Source organism: Hyla sarda, unplaced genomic scaffold (assembly GCF_029499605.1).
Source record: "Hyla sarda isolate aHylSar1 unplaced genomic scaffold, aHylSar1.hap1 scaffold_327, whole genome shotgun sequence".
NCBI lineage: Eukaryota > Metazoa > Chordata > Amphibia > Anura > Hylidae > Hyla > Hyla sarda.
This window is the reverse complement of record NW_026610010.1, coordinates 221468-244233: the sequence shown is the minus strand read 5'-3', so window position 1 is coordinate 244233 and position 22766 is coordinate 221468. Positions and strand designations below refer to the sequence as shown.

The 22766-nt window shown below is 46.1% G+C and overlaps 1 protein-coding gene across 2 annotated transcripts in view; it reads left to right on the top strand.

The window, feature by feature from the left end:
• Positions 1–22766, top strand: part of FAM83H (family with sequence similarity 83 member H) — an 88878-nt gene that overhangs the window by 5591 nt on the left and 60521 nt on the right. The window contains exon 1 of one of the 2 annotated variants that reach the window (XM_056553553.1): positions 20206–20374. The exons of the other annotated variant lie outside the window; for it this stretch is intronic. Within the exon in view, the coding sequence (XP_056409528.1) occupies positions 20207–20374 (168 nt within the window). The 5' untranslated portion in view covers position 20206. Of the gene's footprint in view, positions 1–20205; positions 20375–22766 lie in introns of those variants that run through there. 2 annotated transcript variants of the gene reach the window in all.

The window sequence follows — 22766 nt, the reverse complement described above, 5'->3', positions numbered from 1 at the left end:
CTGTATAATGAGGGTATAGATTATAACGCTGGGTATATATACTGTATAATGAGGGTATAGATTATAACTCCGGGTATATATACTGTATATTGAGGGTATAGATTATAACGCCGGGTATATATACTGTATATTGAGGGTATAGATTATAACTCCGGGTATATATACTGTATAATGAGGAGTATAGATTATAACGCGGGGTATATATACTGTATAATGAGGAGTATAGTTTATAACTCCGGATATATATACTGTATATTGAGGGTATAGATTATAACGCCGGGTATATATACTGTATATTGAGGGTATAGATTATAACGCCGGGTATATATACTGTATAATGAGGGTATAGATTATAACGCTGGGTATATATACTGTATAATGAGGGTATAGATTATAACTCCGGGTATATATACTGTATATTGAGGGTATAGATTATAACGCCGGGTATATATACTGTATATTGAGGGTATAGATTATAACTCCGGGTATATATACTGTATAATGAGGAGTATAGATTATAACGCGGGGTATATATACTGTATAATGAGGAGTATAGTTTATAACTCCGGATATATATACTGTATATTGAGGGTATAGATTATAACGCCGGGTATATATACTGTATAATGAGGGTATAGATTATAACACCGGGTATATATACTGTATAATGAGGGGTATAGATTATAACTCCGGGTATATATACTGTATAATGAGGAGTATAGATTATAACTCCGGATATATATACTGTATATTGAGGGTATAGATTATAACGCCGGGTATATATACTGTATATTGAGGGTATAGATTATAACGCCGGGTATATATACTGTATAATGAGAGTATAGATTATAACGCCGGGTATATATACTGTATATTGAGGGTATAGATTATAACTCCGGGTATATATACTGTATATTGAGGGTATAGATTATAACGCCGGGTATATATACTGTATATTGAGGGTATAGATTATAACGCCGGGTATATATACTGTATATTGAGGGTATAGATTATAACGCCGGGTATATATACTGTATATTGAGGGTATAGATTATAACTCTGGGTATATATACTATAAAATTAGGGTATAGATTATAACGCCGGGTATATATACTGTATATTGAGGGTATAGATTATAACTCCGGGTATATATACTGTATAATGAGGGGTATAGATTATAACTCCGGGTATATATACTGTATATTGAGAGTATAGATTATAACTCCGGGTTTATATACTGTGTATTGAGGGTATAGATTATAACGCCGGGTATATATACTGTATAATGAGGAGTATAGATTATAACGCCGGGTATATATACTGTATATTGAGGGTATAGATTATAACTCCGGGTATATATACTGTATAATGAGGGTATAGATTATAACGCCGGGTATATATACTGTATATTGAGGGTATAGATTATAACGCCGGGTATATATACTGTATATTGAGGGTATAGATTATAACTCCGGGTATATATACTGTATATTGAGGGTATAGATTATAACTCTGGGTATATATACTGTATATTGAGGGTATAGATTATAACGCCGGGTATATATACTGTATATTGAGGGTTATAGATTATAACTCCGGGTATATATACTGTATATTGAGGGTATAGATTATAACTCCGGGTATATATACTGTATAATGAGGGTATAGATTATAACGCCGGGTATATATACTGTATAATGAGGGGTATAGATTATAACTCCGGGTATATATACTGTATATTGAGGGTATAGATGATAACTCTGGGTATATATACTGTATAATGAGGGGTATAGATTATAACTCCGGGTATATATACTGTATATTGAGGGTATAGATTATAACACCGGGTATATATACTGTATAATGAGGAGTATAGATTATAACTCCGGGTATATATACTGTATAATGAGGGGTATAGATTATAACGCCTGGTATATATACTGTATAATGAGGGGTATAGATTATAACTCCGGGTATATATACTGTATAATGAGGGGTATAGATTATAACACCTGGTATATACTGTATATTGAGGGTATAGATTATAACACCGGGTATATATACTGTATATTGAGGGGTATAGATTATAACTCCGGGTATATATACTGTATAATGAGGGGTATAGATTATAACTCCGGGTATATATACTGTATAATGAGGGGTATAGATTATAACACCTGGTATATACTGTATATTGAGGGTATAGATTATAACACCGGGTATATATACTGTATATTGAGGGGTATAGATTATAACTCCGGGTATATATACTGTATAATGAGGAGTATAGATTATAACTCCGGGTATATATACTGTATATTGAGGGGTATAGATTATAACTCCGGGTATATATACTGTATAATGAGGAGTATAGATTATAACTCCGGGTATATATACTGTATATTGAGGGTATAGATTATAACTCCGGGTATATATACTGTATATTGAGGGTATAGATTATAACGCCGGGTATATATACTGTATAATGAGGAGTATAGATTATAACTCCGGGTATATATACTGTATAATGAGGAGTATAGATTATAACTCCGGGTATATATACTGTATAATGAGGGTAAAGATTATAACTCCGGGTATATATACTGTATATTGAGGGTATAGATTATATCTCCGGGTATATATACTGTATATTGAGGGTATAGATTATAACTCCGGGTATATACTGTATATTGAGGGTATAGATTATAACTCCGGGTATATATACTGTATATTGAGGGTATAGATTATAACTCCGGGTATATATACTGTATATTGAGGGTATAGATTATAACTCCGGGTATATATACTGTATATTGAGGGTATATATTATAACTCCGGGTATATATACTGTATAATGAGGGGTATAGATTATAACTCCGGGTATATATACTGTATAATGAGGGTATAGATTATAACTCCGGGTATATATACTGTATAATGACGAGTATAGATTATAACTCCGGGTATATATACTGTATAATGAGGGTATAGATTATAACTCCGGGTATATATACTATATAATGAGGGTATAGATTATAACTCTGGGTATATATACTGTATAATGAGGGTATAGATTATAACTCTGGGTATATATACTGTATAATGAGGGTATAGATTATAACTCTGGGTATATATACTATATAATGAGGGTATAGATTATAACTCCGGGTATATATACTGTATATTGAGGGTATAGATTATAACTCTGGGTATATATACTATATAATGAGGGTATAGATTATAACTCCGGGTATATATACTATATAATGAGGGTATAGATTATAACTCCGGGTATATATACTGTATATTGAGGGTATAGATTATAACTCTGGGTATATATACTATATAATGAGGGTATAGATTATAACTCTGGGTATATATACTGTATATTGAGGGTATAGATTATAACTCCGGGTATATATACTGTATAATGAGGGTATAGATTATAACTCCGGGTATATATACTGTATATTGAGGGTATATATTAGCTGTGGCCGCTCTTCTATGTCGGCTCATTCTTTTATGACATGCGCAGTATTATGATACATTACTGGTTGTGGCTCCTGGGCCCCCGGACGATAAACCTCTGGCGCCACCTTCATGACTTTGGGGCAGATCCCTGAACAGCAGATGAGATGTGGCTCCTGCCCCCGCTCCTGCCCCCGCTCCTACCCCCGCTCCGGCCCCCGCTCCTGCCCTCTGCCCCCCAATCCTGCCCCCCGCTCCTGCCCCCGCTCCTGCCCTCTGCCCCCCGCTCCTGCCCCCGCTCCTGCCCTCTGCCCCCCGCTCCTGCCCCCGCTCCTGCCCTCTGCCCCCCGCTCCTGCCCCTGCTCCTGCCCTCTGCCCCCCGCTCCTGCCCCCCGCTCCTGCCCCCCGCTCCTGCCCCCCGCTCCTGCCCCCGCTCCTGCCCCCGCTCCTGCCCTCTGCCCCCCGCTCCTGCCCCCGCTCCTGCCCCCCAATCCTGCCCCCGCTCCTGCCCTCTGCCCCCCGCTCCTGCCCCCGCTCCTGCCCCCGCTCCTGCCCCCGCTCCTGCCCTCTGCCCCCCGCTCCTGCCCCCGCTCCTGCCCCCCAATCCTGCCCCCGCTCCTGCCCTCTGCCCCCCAATCCTGCCCCCCGCTCCTGCCCCTCACACCGCGACCTTGTAGGATGGAGTCCGGGAACAACTTTCCCATCACTCTCTCTCTGACGCATCATCTTCCTGAGCGATGACATCATCACAGAATCTACTGTCTATGAATGGAAGGCGAGAAGCCCCCACAATGTCTGCGCCCCCTGAGGCGATGGTCGCTATCTCCCCCGCCGCCATCTTTATATGTTTCATCATAACTTTTCCATACTTTTCACACAACTAACTGGGAACAACCAACATCTTCTGCCACACTCCAGGTAGTATTTCTATCAAGATGCCATTTACTGTTGTGCGATCATAGTCACGTTACCGAACAGGGTGCCTCCAGCTATTGCAAAACTACAACTCCTAGCATGCCTGGACAGCTGAAGGCTTGCTGAGAGTTGTAGTTTTGCAACAGCTAGCAGCTCACTGGTTGGCCCAAGCCTTGCACTGAAATAGTAGTTAACCCTTTGCCGGAGCAGGACGGGGTCAGGCGCAGAGACTTTAATTACGTTGTAGAAAAATGGCGCAAGCTACGTATGACTCCATGTACAACGCGTCGCGGGGATACATTGGGTTCTTCTCCCATAATACTGTTCTCAGGAATGTGGGGCCCTTAATGTTCTTATGTTAGGGCCCCACAGAGATCTGGATTGTGTCTTGTCCGTTCATCCTCTATCTCCGGACGTGAATGGGTTAAGTCCGTGGACTGGTTTGGGGTAAAGGGGGATGTTTCGGTTCTCAGGCCCATTGCATGGGATGGTGATGACCTTAAAGGGACAGTACACAGAAGCCGGTGCTATTGTTCCCTGTTATCAGCCGTCTCTGACTCCTCCTGCTCTGTGGACAGTTCTGTTTCTCAGGGTTTGCTTGGACTTGTAGTGTTTGATGAGGATCTCGCGCCCCATCGTACAGGCTGGGGGAGGGGGCGCTCTACACCACTGAGGTGTGAAATATCCTCCATGTAGTGTTGTGTTAGACTGTGCACCTTCCTGCCCATTGTCTTGACCTCTGCTTGCTGTCAGTGAATGGGCATTGGTGTCTGTATAATGGTGCTGGTGCAATGTAACCAGAGTGGTCTGACCTGTCTGGTGGCTCCTCCCCCGCCCTGGCCTCAGGTAAGTGGTCGCAGGTCAGGTGACTACTGCCCCTAGTCATAGTGGGAAGGGTTATTCTGGGAGTTGTAGTGTTCACAGTTTGGCTGTTTTTGTCCTCTCCTTCTTCCTGATGAAAATATATGAGGGAATTATGTGTCATTATATAAAGGATGTTTCCTGCCCTCCCATCGCTGTGTACACCTGGACAATGGGTTGTAAAGTGGTGTTTATATGGTGGGGGGGGGGTACAGGGTATATACCGTGCGGTGTGCGTATGTACTAGGGGGTACAGGGTATATACTGGGGGGATATACACTGGGCAGTGTGTGTATGTACTGGCGGATATACAGGGTATATACTGGGGGGTGTACAGAGTATATGCTGGTGGGGGTACAGAGTATATACTGGGGGGTGTAAAGGGGTATATACTGTGCGGTGTGTGTATGTGCTGGGGGGGTGGGTGTACAGGCTATATATTGGGGTGGGGAGGTACAGGGTATATACTGAGCAGACAAATAACTGCCAAATGTGCCCTAGATCGGGAGGGTAACCCTAGACCTACCCCATAGATCGGGAGGGTAACCCTAGACCTACCCCATAGATCGGGAGGGTAACCCCTAGACCTACCCCATAGATCAGGAGGGTAACCCCTACACCTACCCCATAGATCGGGAGGGTAACCCTAGACCTACCCCATAGATCGGGAGGGTAACCCTAGTCATACCCCATAGATCGGGAGGGTAACCCTAGTCATACCCCATAGATCGGGAGGGTAACCCTAGACATACCCCATAGATCGGGAGGATAACCCTAGTCATACCCCATAGATTGGGAGGGTAACCCTAGACATACCCCATAGATCGGGAGGGTAACCCTAGACATACCCCATAGATCGGGAGGGTAACCCTAGACCTACCCCATAGATCGGGAGGGTAACCCTAGACATACCCCATAGATCGGGAGGGTAACCCTAGACATACCCCATAGATCGGGAGGGTAACCCTAGACATACCCCATAGATCGGGAGGGTAACCCTAGTCATACCCCATAGATCGGGAGGGTAACCCTAGTCATACCCCATAGATCGGGAGGGTAACCCTAGTCATACCCCATAGATCGGGAGGGTAACCCTAGTCATACCCCATAGATCGGGAGGGTAACCCTAGACCTACCCCGCAGATCGGGAGGGTAACCCTAGACCTACCCCGCAGATCCGAGACCTACCCCGCAGATCCGAGACCTACCCCGTGATCTGGGGTTCCGGTCTCCCAGAACCTGCTGTTTCATGAACTGAGATCTGGACAGCTGGGAGTTGTAGTTCCTTGGACAGCTGCATTGAACATGTCTATAAGAATAGCAGCGGTTTATTCCAGGAATGTTCTATCGCGGTGGGCGGAGTCAGAGCTGAGACGACAGTCTTCTAGGTAAAGGCTGTAATGAGACCTTTGGTTGTTTATTAGGGAAGTTATTTCTGGATGCGGCGCGGTTTACGATTCCCTAATTTGTGACAGAATTAGCCGATGTTCTCTGCGCAGTCCGGGGAGGTTTTGGCCGCTTTCCCGGGAATAATGATGTTCTGTGGTTTATATAACGCGGCTGATAACCTCCATAAAACCGCTTTCCCTCTGTGCCGATCGCGGGTCTGAGTTTTTTTTTGCGGGTTACGTTTTGTAGGAATGTTCCAGAGTTCGCCTTTATTGTCTTTTACGATGTGAACGATGAACGTTTGGTGCCACCCCCTTCTGCGCAGGATCGTAGGGTTGTGGAGGTCACCAAGTATCCTGTATCTACACACGGTGCTACTCAGGACCCTGGGAAAGCTGAGTGATTACCTCCCCCAAAGCTATCCCAGTGATGTCATGGTCACCCAGACAGCACTGAAGGGCCCCTGTGGCCCCTGTTTCATTTCCTCTCTTTTAGGATCTCTGCATCCTGACAGTGAATGAGAACACTCACCGTGCCCTCAGCTGAGAGGTGGATACAGTTGTGTCCCGTGTAGACAGTGCCCTGATACATTGTAACAAACTACCAGTCCAGACAATGCGCCGATACAGTGGGGCAAAAAAGTATTTAGTCAGCCCCCAATTGTACAAGTTCTCCCCCTTATAAAGATGAGGCTGTAATTATCATCATAGGTTATAACCTCAACTATGAGACAGAATGAGAAAAATCCATAAATCACATTGTCTGATTATTATAGAATTTATCTGCAAATTATGGGGGAAATAAGTATTTGGTCAATAAGAAAAGTTCCTCTCAATACTTTATTATATCCCCTTTGTTGGTCATGACAGAGGTCACATGTTTTCTGTCTTCACAAGGTTCTCACTGTTGCTGGTATTTTGGCCCATTCCTCCATGCAGATCTCCTCTAGAGCAGTGATGTTTTGGGGCTGTCGCTGGGCAACATGGACTTTCAACTCCCTCCAAAGGTTTTCTATGGGGTTGAGATCTGGAGACTGGCTAGGCCACTCCAGGACCTTGAAATGCTTCTTATCAAGCCACGCCTTCATTGCCCGGGTGGTGTGTTTGGGATCATTGTCATTCTGAAAGACCCAGCCACATTTCATCCTCAATGCCTTTGCTGATGGAAGGAGGTTTTCACCCAAAATCTCTCAATACATGGCCCCATTCATTCTTTCCTTTATACAGATCAGTCATCCTGGTCCCTTAGCAGAAAAACAGCCCCAAAGCCTGATGTCTCCACCCCCATGCTTCACAGTAGGTATGGTGTTCTTTGGATGCAACTCAGCATTCTTTCTCCTCCAAACACGACGAGTTGAGTTTTTACTAGAAAGTTCTACTTTGGTTTCATCTGACCATATGACATTCTCCCAATCTTCTTCTGGATCATCCAAATGCTCTATAGCAAACTTCAGACTGGCCCGGACATGTACTGGCTTAAATGAGATGTCTGGGGCGGACTATTCCTATTCCATCCTACCTGGGCTGCAAAAAAAGAGAAAACAAACTTTCACTTACTTTCCTATGTTCCCCTGGAGCTCCGCAACAGCTGATTGGTCGGCCGAACTCTCTGCTTCCTACTTCCTTTAGCCCGGTATGTCACAGAGCGCTTCAGCCTATCACCGGCTGCAGCGATGTCCCGCCTCGGCCATCGATAGGCTGAAGTGCCGTGTGACGTACTGGGCTAAAGGAAGTAGGAAGCAGACAGCCCGGCCGACTGATCAGCTGTTCTGGAGCTCCAGGGGAACATAGGAAGGTAAGTGAAAGTTTTTCTCTTTCTTTGAAGCCCGGGCAGGATGGAATAGGAATAGTCCGCACCAGACATCTCCTTTAAGCAGGGGGACACATCTGGCACTGCATGATTTGAGTCCCTGGCGGTGTAGTGTGTTACTGATGGTAGCCTTTGTTACTTTGGTCCCGGCTCTCTGCAGGTCATTCACTAGGTCCCTCCGTGTGGTTCTGGGATTTTTTCTCACCGTTCTTATGATCATTTTGACACCACGGGGTGAGATCTTGCGTGGAGCCCCAGATGGAGGGAGATTATCAGTGTCTTGTATGTCTTCCCTTTTCTAATAATTTCTCCCACAGTTGATTTCTTCACACCAAGCTGCTTGCCTATTGCAGATTCAGTCTTCCCAGCCTGGTGCAGGTCTACAATGTTGTTTCTGGTGTCCTTCGACAGCTCTTTGGTCTTGGCCATAGTGGAGTTTGGAGTGTGACTGTTTGAGGTTGTGGACAGGTGTCTTTTATACTGATAACAAGCCCAAACAGGAGCCATTAATACAGGTAACGAGTGGAGGACAGAGGAGACTCTTAAAGGGGTACTCCGGCCCTAATACATCTCATTTCCTATCCAAAGGATAGGGGATGAGATGTCTGATCGGGGGGTTCTGCCGCTGGGGACCCACGTAATCTGTCATTCAGCACCCACCTTTGCGAGCTCTCCGCAGGGCTGGAGGTTCAGAGTGTGCAGCGTGAGGACCACGGGGCCGGAGTATCGTGTATGACTCCGTCCAATGCAAGTCTACGGGAGGGGGCGTGACGGCTCAGCGCTGCGGAGAGCGCGCAAAGGTGGGTGCTGAATGACAGCTTGGAGGTCTCCAGTGGCAGGATCCCCGCGATCAGACATCTTATCAGATGTATTAGGGCCGGAGTACAGGTCTGTGAGCAGCAGACATCTTACTTGTTTGTAGGTGACCAAATACTTATTTCCCACCATAATTTACAGATAAATTCTATAATAATCAGACAATGGGATTTATGGATTTTTCTCATTCTGTCTCATAGTTGAGGTTATAATCTATGATGATAATTACAGCCTCATATTTATAAGGGGGAGAACGAGTACAATTGGGGGCTGACTAAATACTTTTTTCCCCCACTGTACATTGTACCGAACTACCAGTCTAGACAACGCTCCAATACACCAGTCTACACCAGTGCTCCCCAGCTTTTGTGAAACTACAACTCTCAGCATGGTCAGACAGCTAACAGGTTGGAGCCCACTGGTCTAGATTGACACCATTGTACCCACTGTGCAGCATTCCATTTACTGACAGCAAGCAGAGATTGTTAGACGTCTATTAGAAAACGGCAGAATTTCTCATATTCCTTAGTAATGGATGGGCCCCTGTAAAGCTCTGTTCTGTACCCAGGGGCCACATGTGGTTCTGCTCTTGCAGTCGGTGCAGACCTGTGTAGACTGGGAGCCATGATGACATGATGGTGGTGACAGTGTCATTTCTGCGGGGAGGGGCCCTGATGGCAGGGGCGGGGAGAATGGTGAGGGCAGGGCCATGATGGTGGGGGCAGGGTCATGACTGCAGGGAGGGGCCCTGATGGCAGGGGCGGGGAGAATGGTGGGGGCAGGGCCATGATGGTGGGGGCAGGGTCATGACTGCAGGGAGGGGCCCTGATGGCAGGGGCGGGGAGAATGGTGGGGGCAGGGCCATGATGGTGGGGGCAGGGTCATGACTGCGGGGAGGGGCCCTGATGGCAGGGGCGGGGAGAATGGTGGGGGCAGGGCCATGATGGTGGGGGCAAGGTCATGACTGCGGGGAGGGGCCCTGATGGCAGGGGCGGGGAGAATGGTGGGGGCAGGGCCATGATGGTGGGGGCAGGGCCATGAAGGCGGGTGCGGGGCAACATATCAGAAGTTTCCTCAGATGAGGCTATAATAGGCCGCACACTGTCCTGACTGTCTGATCACCGTGTACACGGATTGTTTTGCCCACGTCACCTCTGGGCTCTGCAAATAAACCGTAACCATTCCTTACACTGCGGGCCCCAGCCTTACACTGCGGGCCACGGCCCCGACCTTACACTGCGGGCCACGGCCCCGACCTTACACTGCGGGCCCCGACCTTACACTGCGGGCCCCGACCTTACACTGCGGGCCCCGGCCTTACACTGCGGGCCACGGCCCCGACCTTACACTGCGGGCCCCGGCCTTACACTGTGGGCCACGGCCCCGACCTTACACTGCGGGCCCCAGCCTTACACTGCGGGCCACGGCCCCGACCTTACACTGCGGGCCCCAGCCTTACACTGCGGGCCACGGCCCCGACCTTACACTGCGGGCCCCGGCCTTACACTGCGGGCCCCGGCCTTACACTGCGGGCCCCGGCCTTACACTGCGGGCCCCGGCCTTACACTGCGGGCCCCGGGCTTACACTGCGGGCCACGGCCCCGACCTTACACTGCGGGCCCCGGCCTTACACTGCGGGCCCCGGCCTTACACTGCGGGCCCCGGCCTTACACTGCGGGCCCCGGCCTTACACTGCGGGCCCCGGGCTTACACTGCGGGCCACGGCCCCGACCTTACACTGCGGGCCCCGACCTTACACTGCGGGCCCCGGCCTTACACTGCGGACCACGGCCCCGAACCTTACACTGTGGGCCCCAGCCTTACACTGCGGGCCACGGCCCCGGCCTTACACTGCGGGCCCCGGCCTTACACTGCGGGCCCCGGCCTTACACTGCGGGCCCCGGCCTTACACTGCGGGCCCCGGCCTTACACTGCGGGCCACGGCCTTACACTGCGGGCCACGGCCCCGACCTTACACTGCGGGCCCCGGCCTTACACTGCGGGCCCCGGCCCCGGCCTTACACTGCGGGCCACAGCAAAAGACTGATGCTGCAGCACAGTGCCCTGTATGGCCACAGACCAGGAGAGGCGTAGAGCGTCTTCTAGAAGCCCAGTCAGCATCATGTGGTGAGGGGGGCCAGTCATAAGTGCGCCCCCTGTAACAGAGCTGACAGGGAGTGTTGTCGTGGGGACACAGACAAGCTGAGGAGGCTGAACTATGTTTTTCTAGTGATGGGCTCAGCGCGGAGATGATGGATTCTGTCTTGGGGGGATTCACATTGACGCCAGGTGTGAGGCTGAGGGGACGTCTTCACACGGAGGAATCTGCAGAATTCATGTAATGGAACAGAACCGAACCATGTGAGATGACTCCAGGGTCTGTGGGCTTTGAGATGGGGATAAGATTGTCACAGCTCAGTAGGTTTGTTACAATGTATCAGGCAATCTATTGAGTAACAATTAGTTTTTCCACCACTGACAGCAAGCAGAGATCTTAATAGAATTTGTTAGAAAGTTGATGACGTTTTCCTTCTCATGATGGTTTTGTTTTTGGGTTCTCCCCACATGATGATGAGGATGATGATGGGAGTGATCCAGGGATGACACCTGATGAATGGCGTCCCAGAATCCTCCGGGGTTGATAAACCTGTATCTGTCTTATGCTTCAAGAATTCTAATCAGGACTCGTCCATCTCTAAGAATGCGTCTCCCTCCGCCCTGTCACCGGGCAGCAGCATGGCCGCCACTGCCTGCAAGGAAAGTCAGTCATGTGTCCGCTTCATCTGATCCTGGGAAAGCTGTGTCCTGATATCCCAGTGCAGGTCCCCCTGTATGACCAGGCAGACTCTTGGTGACCATGATTGGGTTCACCTGTAATGGCGGCCATATTGGTGGTCACCCATCTTTCCCAGGGGCAGTGAGTCATACCCCGGACGTGGCGGTGAGCTCATCCAGATGATTCTGCGGCTCCTCATACCTCACCTAATAACTGGGTGGGAACAGAGAAGAGCAGGAATGAGGCCAGAGGCTCCGAGCGTCTCCTCTATGGGAGAATGATGAGTCAGTCCCTGGGATCTGTACTACTCAGTGCTCCGTCACTGCCACGCCCCGCTGCTGCACCGGGATGTGTTATCAGCACTGTCCACTAGGGGCGCTGTCAGTGATCACCTGAGCAGGTGACATGGCCGCTCTCCTGTATTAGACCTCCACAGTATACACAATGCTGCCAGAGCTAGTGGGGTCCTTCAGGGGTCAGCACTGGTCTCCTCTATGGGGGTCTATGTCTGCTCAGGGTCCGGTCCGGTCAGTTATGGTGGGATGTGATTCTTCTAGGGTGGGATGTGATTCTTCTATGGTGGGATGTGATTCCTCCTCGGTGGGATGTGATTCTTCTATGGTGGGATGTGATTCTTCTATGGTGGGATGTGATTCTTCTATGGTGGGATGTGATTCTTCTAGGGTGGGATGCAATTCTTCTAGGGTGGGGTGTGATTCTTCTATGGTGGGATGCGATTCCTCCTTAGTGGGGTTTGATTCTTCTATGGTGGGGTGTGATTACTCCTCGGTGGGATGTGATTCTTCTATGGTGGGGTGTGATTCTTCTATGGTAGGAAGTGATTCTTCTATGGTGGGATGTAATTCTTCTTGGGTGGGATGCGATTCTTCTAGGGTGGGGTGTGATTCTTCTATGGTGGGATGTGATTCCTCCTTAGTGGGGTTTGATTCTTCTATGGTGGGGTGTGTATTACTCCTCGGTGGGATGTGATTCTTCTATGGTGGGGTGTGATTCTTCTATGGTGGGAAGTGATTCTTCTATGGTGGGATGTGATTCTTCTATGGTGGGATGTGATTCTTCTAGGGTGGGATGCGATTCTTCTAGGGTGGGGTGTGATTCTTCTATGGTGGGATGCGATTCCTCCTTAGTGGGGTTTGATTCTTCTATGGTGGGGTGTGTATTACTCCTCGGTGGGATGTGATTCTTCTATGGTGGGGTGTGATTACTCCTCGGTGGGATGTGATTCTTCTATGGTGGGGTGTGATTCTTCTATGGTGGGAAGTGATTCTTCTATGGTGGGGTGTGATTCTTCTATAGTGGGATGTGATTCCTCCTCCATGGGATGTGATTCTTCTATGGTGGGGTGGGATTCCTACTCGGTGGTATGGGATTCCTCCTCGGTGCGGTGGGATTCCTGCTCGGTATTCCTGCCCTTGGGATGTTATGATGTTACTCCTCCTAATGAGACATGTTTTTCTACCCTTTTTTTTTTTTTTTTTTAGCCGATCGGACCCCTAAATAGGTAATTTGCAAACGGCTACTACCGGGTCATGACGGACCCCATTCACTTGCGTGGGGTCTGTCGGTGACCTGGTAATTTGACAGGATTTTAGCAGAGAAAAAAATAGAGCTTGCACTATTTTTTCTCCGCTAAACTCCTGTCCTTTTGGCCTGATTGCCGTCAGACCCGCTATTTGGAGTTCCGTCAGCAATGTATACAAGGCCTAAACTCCAGGAAGTGTTGGAATTTTTTGTTGAGTTATTGATGTTACTCAAGCTGAATGGAACAATAAAATGGGAGTGATAGTCCTCTTCATTCTTTTGTCTAGTTGTCCTCTACATTCTTTTGTCTAGTTGTCCTCTTCATTCTTTGTCTAGTAGTCCTCTTCATTCTTTGTCTAGTAGTCCTCTTCATTCTTTGTCTAGTTGTCCTCTTCATTCTTTGTCTAGTTGTCCTCTTCATTCTTTGTCTAGTTGTCCTCTTCATTCTTTGTCTAGTTGTCCTCTTCATTCTTTGTCTAGTTGTCCTCTTCATTCTTTGTCTAGTTGTCCTCTTCATTCTTTGTCTAGTTGTCCTCTTCATTCTTTATCTAGTTGTCCTCTTCATTCTTTATTATTTTGTCTAGTTGTCCTCTATATTCTTTTGTCTAGTTGTCCTCTTTATTCTTTATTATTTTGTCTAGTTGTCCTCTATATTCTTTTGTCTAGTTGTCCTCTTTATTCTTTGTCTAGTTGTCCTCTTTATTCTTTGTCTAGTTGTCCTCTTTATTCTTTGTCTAGTTGTCCTCTTCATTCTGTCTAGTTGTCCTCTTCATTCTTTGTCTAGTTGTCCTCTTCATTCTTTGTCTAGTTGTCCTCTTTATTCTTTGTCTAGTTGTCTACTACATTCTTTGTCTAGTTGTCCTCTACATTCTTTATCTAGTTGTCCTCTTCATTCTTTATTATTTTGTCTAGTTGTCCTCTATATTCTTTTGTCTAGTTGTCCTCTTTATTCTTTGTCTAGTTGTCCTCTTTATTCTTTGTCTAGTTGTCCTCTTTATTCTTTGTCTAGTTGTCCTCTTCATTCTTTTGTCTAGTTGTCCTCTTCATTCTTTGTCTAGTTGTCCTCTTCATTCTTTGTCTAGTTGTCCTCTTCATTCTTTGTCTAGTTGTCTTCTTCATTCTTTTCTCTAGTTGTCCTCTTCATTCTTTGTCTAGTTGTCCTGTTCATTCTTTGTCTAGTTGTCCTTTTCATTCTTTGTCTAGTTGTCTTCTTCTTTGTCTATTTGTCCTTTTTCATTCTTTGTCTAGTTGTCCTCTACATTCTTCATTCTTTATTATTTTGTCTAGTTGTCCTCTTCATTCTTTGTCTAGTTGTCCTCTTCATTCTTTGTCTAGTTGTCCTATTCATTCTTTGTCTAGTTGTCTTCTTCATTCTTTTGTCTAGTTGTCTTCTTCATTCTTTTGTCTAGTTGTATTCTTCATTCTTTTGTCTAGTTGTCCTCTTCATTCTTTGTCTAGTTGTCCTCTTCATTCTTTGTCTAGTTGTCCTCTTCATTCTTTGTCTAGTTGTCCTCTTCATTCTTTGTCTAGTTGTCCTCTTCATTCTTTGTCTAGTTGTCCTCTTCATTCTTTGTCTAGTTGTCCTCTACATTCTTTATCTAGTTGTCCCCTTCATTCTTTATTATTTTGTCTAGTTGTCCTCTACATTCTTTGTCTAGTTGTCCTCTACATTCTTTGTCTAGTTGTCCTCTACATTCTTTTGTCTAGTTGTCCTCTTCATTCTTTTGTCTAGTTGTCATCTTCATTCTTTTGTCTAGATGTCTTCTTCATTCTTTTGTCTAGTTGTCCTCTTCATTCTTTGTCTAGTTGTCCTCTTCATTCTTTGTCTAGTTGTCCTCTTCAATATTTGCCTAGTTGTCCTCTTCATTCTTTGTCTAGTTGTCCTCTTCATGCTTTGTCTAGTTGTCCTCTTCATGCTTTGTCTAGTTGTCCTCTTTATTCTTTGTCTAGTTGTCCTCTTCATTCTTTGTCTAGTTGTCCTCTTTATTCTTTGTCTAGTTGTCCTCTTCATTCTTTGTCTAGTTGTCCTCTTCATTCTTTGTCTAGTTGTCCTCTTCATTCTTTATCTAGTTGTCCTCTTCATTCTTTGTCTAGTTGTCCTCTTCATTCTTTGTCTAGTTGTCCTCTTCATTCTTTGTCTAGTTGTCCTCTTCATTCTTTGTCTAGTTGTCCTTTTCATTCTTTGTCTAGTTGTCTTCTTCATTCTTTTGTCTAGTTGTCCTCTTCATTCTTTGTCTAGTTGTCCTTTTCATTCTTTGTCTAGTTGTCCTCTTCTTTGTCTATTTGTCCTTTTTCATTCTTTGTCTAGTTGTCCTCTACATTCTTCATTCTTTATTATTTTGTCTAGTTGTCCTCTTCATTCTTTGTCTAGTTGTCCTATTCATTCTTTGTCTAGTTGTCTTCTTCATTCTTTTGTCTAGTTGTCTTCTTCATTCTTTTGTCTAGTTGTATTCTTCATTCTTTTGTCTAGTTGTCCTCTTCATTCTTTGTCTAGTTGTCCTCTACATTCTTTATCTAGTTGTCCCCTTCATTCTTTATTATTTTGTCTAGTTGTCCTCTACATTCTTTTGTCTAGTTGTCCTCTTCATTCTTTTGTCTAGTTGTCCTCTTCATTCTTTTGTCTAGTTGTCCTCTTCATTCTTTTGTCTAGTTGTCCTCTTCATTCTTTGTCTAGTTGTCTTCTTCATTCTTTTGTCTAGTTGTCCTCTTCATTCTTTGTCTAGTTGTCCTCCTCATTCTTTGTCTAGTTGTCCTCTTCATTCTTTGTCTAGTTGTCCTCTTCATTCTTTGTCTAGTTGTCTTCTTCATTCTTTTCTCTAGTTGTCCTCTTCATTCTTTGTCTAGTTGTCCTCTTCATTCTTTGTCTAGTTGTCCTTTTCATTCTTTGTCTAGTTGTCCTCTTCTTTGTCTATTTGTCCTTTTTCATTCTTTGTCTAGTTGTCCTCTACATTCTTCATTCTTTATTATTTTGTCTAGTTGTCCTCTTCATTCTTTGTCTAGTTGTCCTATTCATTCTTTGTCTAGTTGTCTTCTTCATTCTTTTGTCTAGTTGTCTTCTTCATTCTTTTGTCTAGTTGTATTCTTCATTCTTTTGTCTAGTTGTCCTCTTCATTCTTTGTCTAGTTGTCCTCTACATTCTTTATCTAGTTGTCCCCTTCATTCTTTATTATTTTGTCTAGTTGTCCTCTACATTCTTTTGTCTAGTTGTCCTCTTCATTCTTTTATCTAGTTGTCCTCTTCATTCTTTGTCTAGATGTCTTCTTCATTCTTTGTCTAGTTGTCTTCTTCATTCTTTTGTCTAGTTGTCCTCTTCATTCTTTGTCTAGTTGTCCTCTTCATTCTTTGTCTAGTTGTCCTCTTCATTCTTTGTCTAGTTGTCCTCTACATTCTTCATTCATTATTATTTTGTCTAGTTGTCCTCTTCATTCTTTGTCTAGTTGTCCTCTTCATTCTTTTGTCTAGTTGTCCTCTTTATTCTTTATCTAGTTGTCCTCTTCATTCTTTGTCTAGTTGTCCTCTTCATTCTTTGTCTAGTTGTCCTCTTCATTCTTTGTCTAGTTGTCCTCTTCATTCTTTGTCTAGTTGTCCTCTTCATTCTTTGTCTAGTTGTCCTCTTCATTCTTTGTCTAGTTGTCCTCTTCATTCTTTTGTCTAGTTGTCCTCTTCATTCTTTTGTCTAGTTGTCCTCTTCATTCTTTTGTCTAGTTGTCCTCTTCATTCTTTTGTCTAGTTGTCCTCTTCATTCTTTTGTCTAGTTGTCCTCTTTATTCTTTGTCTAGTTGTCCTCTTCATTCTTTGTCTAGTTGTCCTCTTCATTCTTTGTCTAGTTGTCCTCTTCATTCTTTGTCTAGTTGTCCTCTTCATTCTTTGTCTAGTTGTCTTCTTCATTCTTTTGTCTAGTTGTCCTCTTCATTCTTTGTCTAGTTGTCCTCTTCATTCTTTGTCTAGATGTCCTCTTCTTCATTCTTTGTCTAGATGTCCTCTTCTTCATTCTTTGTCTAGTTGTCCTCTTCATTTTTTGTCTAGTTGTCCTCTTCATTCTTTGTCTAGTTGTCCTCTTCATTCTTTGTCTAGTTGTCCTCTTTATTCTTTGTCTAGTTGTCCTCTTCATTCTTTGTCTAGTTGTCCTCTTCATTCTTTATCTAGTTGTCTTCTTCATTCTTTTGTCTAGTTGTCCTCTTCATTCTTTGTCTAGTTGTCCTCTTCATTCTTTGTCTAGATGTCTTCTTCATTCTTTTGTCTAGTGGTCTTCTTCATTCTTTTGTCTAGTTGTCCTCTCCATTCTTTGTCTAGTTGTCCTCTCCATTCTTTTGTCTAGTTGTCCTCTTCATTCTTTGTCTAGTTGTCCTCTTCATTCTTTGTCTAGTTGTCCTCTTCATTCTTTGTCTAGTTGTCCTCTTCATTCTTTTGTCTAGTTGTCCTCTTCATTCTTTTGTCTAGTTGTCCTCTTCATTCTTTTGTCTAGTTGTCCTCTTCATTCTTTTGTCTAGTTGTCCTCTTCATTCTTTTGTCTAGTTGTCCTCTTCATTCTTTTGTCTAGTTGTCCTCTTCATTCTTTTGTCTAGTTGTCCTCTTCATTCTTTTGTCTAGTTGTCCTCTTCATTCTTTTGTCTAGTTGTCCTCTTCATTCTTTTGTCTAGTTGTCTTCTTCATTCTTTTGTCTAGTTGTCTTCTTCATTCTTTTGTCTAGTTGTCTTCTTCATTCTTTTGTCTAGTTGTCTTCTTCATTCTTTTGTCTAGTTGTCTTCTTCATTCTTTTGTCTAGTTGTCTTCTTCATTCTTTTGTCTAGTTGTCTTCTTCATTCTTTTGTCTAGTTGTCTTCTTCATTCTTTTGTCTAGTTGTCCTCTTCATTCTTTTGTCTAGTTGTCCTCTTCATTCTTTGTCTAGTTGTCCTCTTCATTCTTTATCTAGTTGTCTTCTTCATTCTTTTGTCTAGTTGTCCTCTTCATTCTTTGTCTAGTTGTCCTCTTCATTCTTTGTCTAGATGTCTTCTTCATTCTTTTGTCTAGTGTCTTCTTCATTCTTTTGTCTAGTTGTCCTCTCCATTCTTTTGTCTAGTTGTCCTCTCCATTCTTTGTCTAGTTGTCCTCTTCATTCTTTGTCTAGTTGTCCTCTTCATTCTTTGTCTAGTTGTCCTCTTCATTCTTTGTCTAGTTGTCCTCTTCATTCTTTGTCTAGTTGTCCTCTTCATTCTTTGTCTAGTTGTCCTCTTCATTCTTTTGTCTAGTTGTCCTCTTCATTCTTTTGTCTAGTTGTCCTCTTCATTCTTTTGTCTAGTTGTCCTCTTCATTCTTTTGTCTAGTTGTCCTCTTCATTCTTTTGTCTAGTTGTCCTCTTCATTCTTTTGTCTAGTTGTCCTCTTCATTCTTTTGTCTAGTTGTCCTCTTCATTCTTTTGTCTAGTTGTCCTCTTCATTCTTTTGTCTAGTTGTCCTCTTCATTCTTTTGTCTAGTTGTCCTCTTCATTCTTTTGTCTAGTTGTCTTCTTCATTCTTTTGTCTAGTTGTCTTCTTCATTCTTTTGTCTAGTTGTCTTCTTCATTCTTTTGTCTAGTTGTCTTCTTCATTCTTTTGTCTAGTTGTCTTCTTCATTCTTTTGTCTAGTTGTCTTCTTCATTCTTTTGTCTAGTTGTCTTCTTCATTCTTTTGTCTAGTTGTCTTCTTCATTCTTTTGTCTAGTTGTCCTCTTCATTCTTTTGTCTAGTTGTCCTTTTCTTTCTTTGTCTAGATGTCTTCTTCATTCTTTGTCTAGATGTCCTCTTCATTCTTTTGTTTAGTGGTCCCCTTCATTCTTTTGCTCTATCACTCCCATTTTCCCATTTTATTGTTCCATTCAGCTTGAGGAAAATAAATAACCCCCCAAAAAATCCCAACACTTCCTGGAGTTTTCCTCGCACAGAAGAAAACAGACAACTGACTGGACAGTGGTGGACCCCCAAGCTGATATTCAACCCCTCATTGAGGAGACCAGAGCTGACCACTCTAGTGAAGGGGTAGAAATGTCTTATTACGGGGAACCGCACCCCACCGAGGAGGAAAATGTCATGAATTGTCTCCAAGGGAACATGATAGACCACCTAGATAAAGAGGCCTTGGACTATCATGTTCCTGTGGAAACAGTTCATCCCTTGAGACATCTTCATACTTGTAGGGTATGATTCCTCCTCTGTGGGGTGTGATTCCTCCTCTGTGGGGTATGATTCCTCCTCTGTGGGGTATGATTCCTCCTCTGTAGGGTGTGATTCATCCTCTGTGGGGTGTGATTCCCCCTTATGAGACCTCTTCCTATTTGTAGGGTGTGATTCCTCCGCTGTCGGATTTGATTTCCCTCATGAGACCTTTTCCTCCCCGGTGGGGTGCGATTCCTCCCCGGTGGGGTGCGATTCCCTCTCATGGAGCGTCTCAAGAATCTTATTGTCGTCTTCAAAGACGCTTCATCCTGGGAGCAGAAAGCGATTGAAGTATTTAATGAGTTTGGTGACACACGGCAGTGGTGGTGAGGAGTGGGGCCCCTGACGTGCGGGCCCTCCCTCTGTGTCACCCTGCTGTCACGGATGGCTCTGCTGCACACAGTGAGCGAGGAGGCCAGCGAGGATGTCCTATCCCATGCAGAGACCCCACAGTCGGGTGATGATGCCACGGTGGTCGACAACATGGAGTCTGTACCTGCCAGTTGTCCAGGAGACAAAGGCGTGGGGGCGCAGGGTGTGGATGGCGGTCCCCCCACCCCCTTTTCTGTTACATGGGGGTCTGCAGGACTCCTTGTGCTCCTCGCTCTGCTCCTGGGCGCAGTCTGCGGTAGGTGTCATGGTGGATGGACCTGAGGTGATTCTGGTCTTAGGAGGAGGGGGCACTATGACTCATCCTATGGGTGCATAATGTCTGCGGTATACACGGGTGGTTACTGTCTGCGGTATACACGGGTGGTTACTGTCTGCGGTATACACGGGTGGTTACTGTCTGCGGTATACACGGGTGGTTACTGTCTGCGGTATACACGGGTGGTTACTGTCTGCGGTATACACGGGGGGGTTACTGTCTGCGGTATACACGGGTGGTTACTGTCTGCGGTATACACGGGTGGTTACTGTCTGCGGTATACACGGGGGGGTTACTGTCTGCGGTATACACGGGTGCATAATGTCTGCGGTATACACGGGTGGTTACTGTTTGCGGTATACACGGGGGGTTACTGTCTGCGGTATACACGGGGGGTTACTGTCTGCGGTATACACGGGGGGTTACTGTCTGCGGTATACACGGGGGGGTTACTGTCTGCGGTATACACGGGGGGGTTACTGTCTGCGGTATACACGGGGGGGTTACTGTCTGCGGTATACACGGGTGGTTACTGTCTGCGGTATACACGGGTGGTTACTGTCTGCGGTATACACGGGGGGGTTACTGTCTGCGGTATACACGGGTGCATAATGTCTGCGGTATACACGGGTGGTTACTGTTTGCGGTATACACGGGTGGTTACTGTTTGCGGTATACACGGGGGGTTACTGTCTGCGGTATACACGGGGGGTTACTGTCTGCGGTATACACGGGGGGTTACTGTCTGCGGTATACACGGGGGGGTTACTGTCTGCGGTATACACGGGGGGGGTTACTGTCTGCGGTATACACGGGTGCATAATGTCTGCGGTATACACGGGTGCATAATGTCTGCGGTATACACGGGTGCATAATGTCTGCGGTATACACGGGTGCATAATGTCTGCGGTATACACGGGGGGTTACCGTCTGCGGTATACACGGGGGGGTTACCGTCTGCGGTATACACGGGGGGTTACCGTCTGCGGTATACACGGGGGGTTACCGTCTGCGGTATACACGGGGGGTTACCGTCTGCGGTATACACGGGGGGTTACCGTCTGCGGTATACACGGGGGGTTACCGTCTGCGGTATACTCGGGGGGTTACCGTCTGCGGTATACACGGGGGGTTACCGTCTGCGGTATACACGGGGGGGGGTTACCGTCTGCGGTATACACGGGGGGGGGTTACCGTCTGCGGTATACACTGGGGGGTTACCGTCTGCGGTATACACGGGGGGTTACCGTCTGCGGTATACACGGGGGGGGTTACCGTCTGCGGTATACACGGGGGGTTACCGTCTGCGGTATACACGGGGGGTTACCGTCTGCGGTATACACGGGGGGTTACCGTCTGCGGTATACACGGGGGGTTACCGTCTGCGGTATACACTGGGGGGTTACCGTCTGCGGTATACACTGGGGGGTTACCGTCTGCGGTATACACTGGGGGGGTTACCGTCTGCGGTATACACTGGGGGGGTTACCGTCTGCGGTATACACGGGGGGGGTTACTGTCTGCGGTATACACTGGGGGGGTTACTGTCTGCGGTATACACTGGGGGGGTTACTGTCTGCGGTATACACTGGGGGGTTACTGTCTGCGGTATACACTGGGGGGTTACTGTCTGCGGTATACACTGGGGGGTTACTGTCTGCGGTATACACTGGGGGGTTACTGTCTGTGGTATACACTGGGGGGTTACTGTCTGCGGTATACACTGGGGGGTTACTGTCTGCGGTATACACTGGGGGGTTACTGTCTGCGGTATACACTGGGGGGTTACTGTCTGCGGTATACACTGGGGGGTTACTGTCTGCGGTATACACTGGGGGGTTACTGTCTGCGGTATACACTGGGGGGTTACTGTCTGCGGTATACACGGGGGGTTACTGTCTGCGGTATACACGGGGGGTTACTGTCTGCGGTATACACTGGGGGGTTACTGTCTGCGGTATACACGGGGGGTTACTGTCTGCGGTATACACGGGGGGGTTACTGTCTGCGGTATACACGGGGGGTTACTGTCTGCGGTATACACGGGGGGTTACTGTCTGCGGTATACACTGGGGGGTTACTGTCTGCGGTATACACTGGGGGGTTACTGTCTGCGCCATACTTGGGTGCATACTGTGCAGTAGGGCTGGGCGGTATGACCAATTGTGTGTATCACAGTATTTTTGTAGCTTTTGGCGGTTCCACGATATATAACTGTATTTCCTCCTCCCCCCCCCCCCCAAATGTATTATCAGCCCAGCACTGCCCCCATCTAGGTAAATACTCACATGTCACCCGTAAGCGCTGCCCTCCTCGTCCTGTCTGTTGCGGCCGCCGGCGCTGACCCTCTATACTGTGCGGTATCCTAATG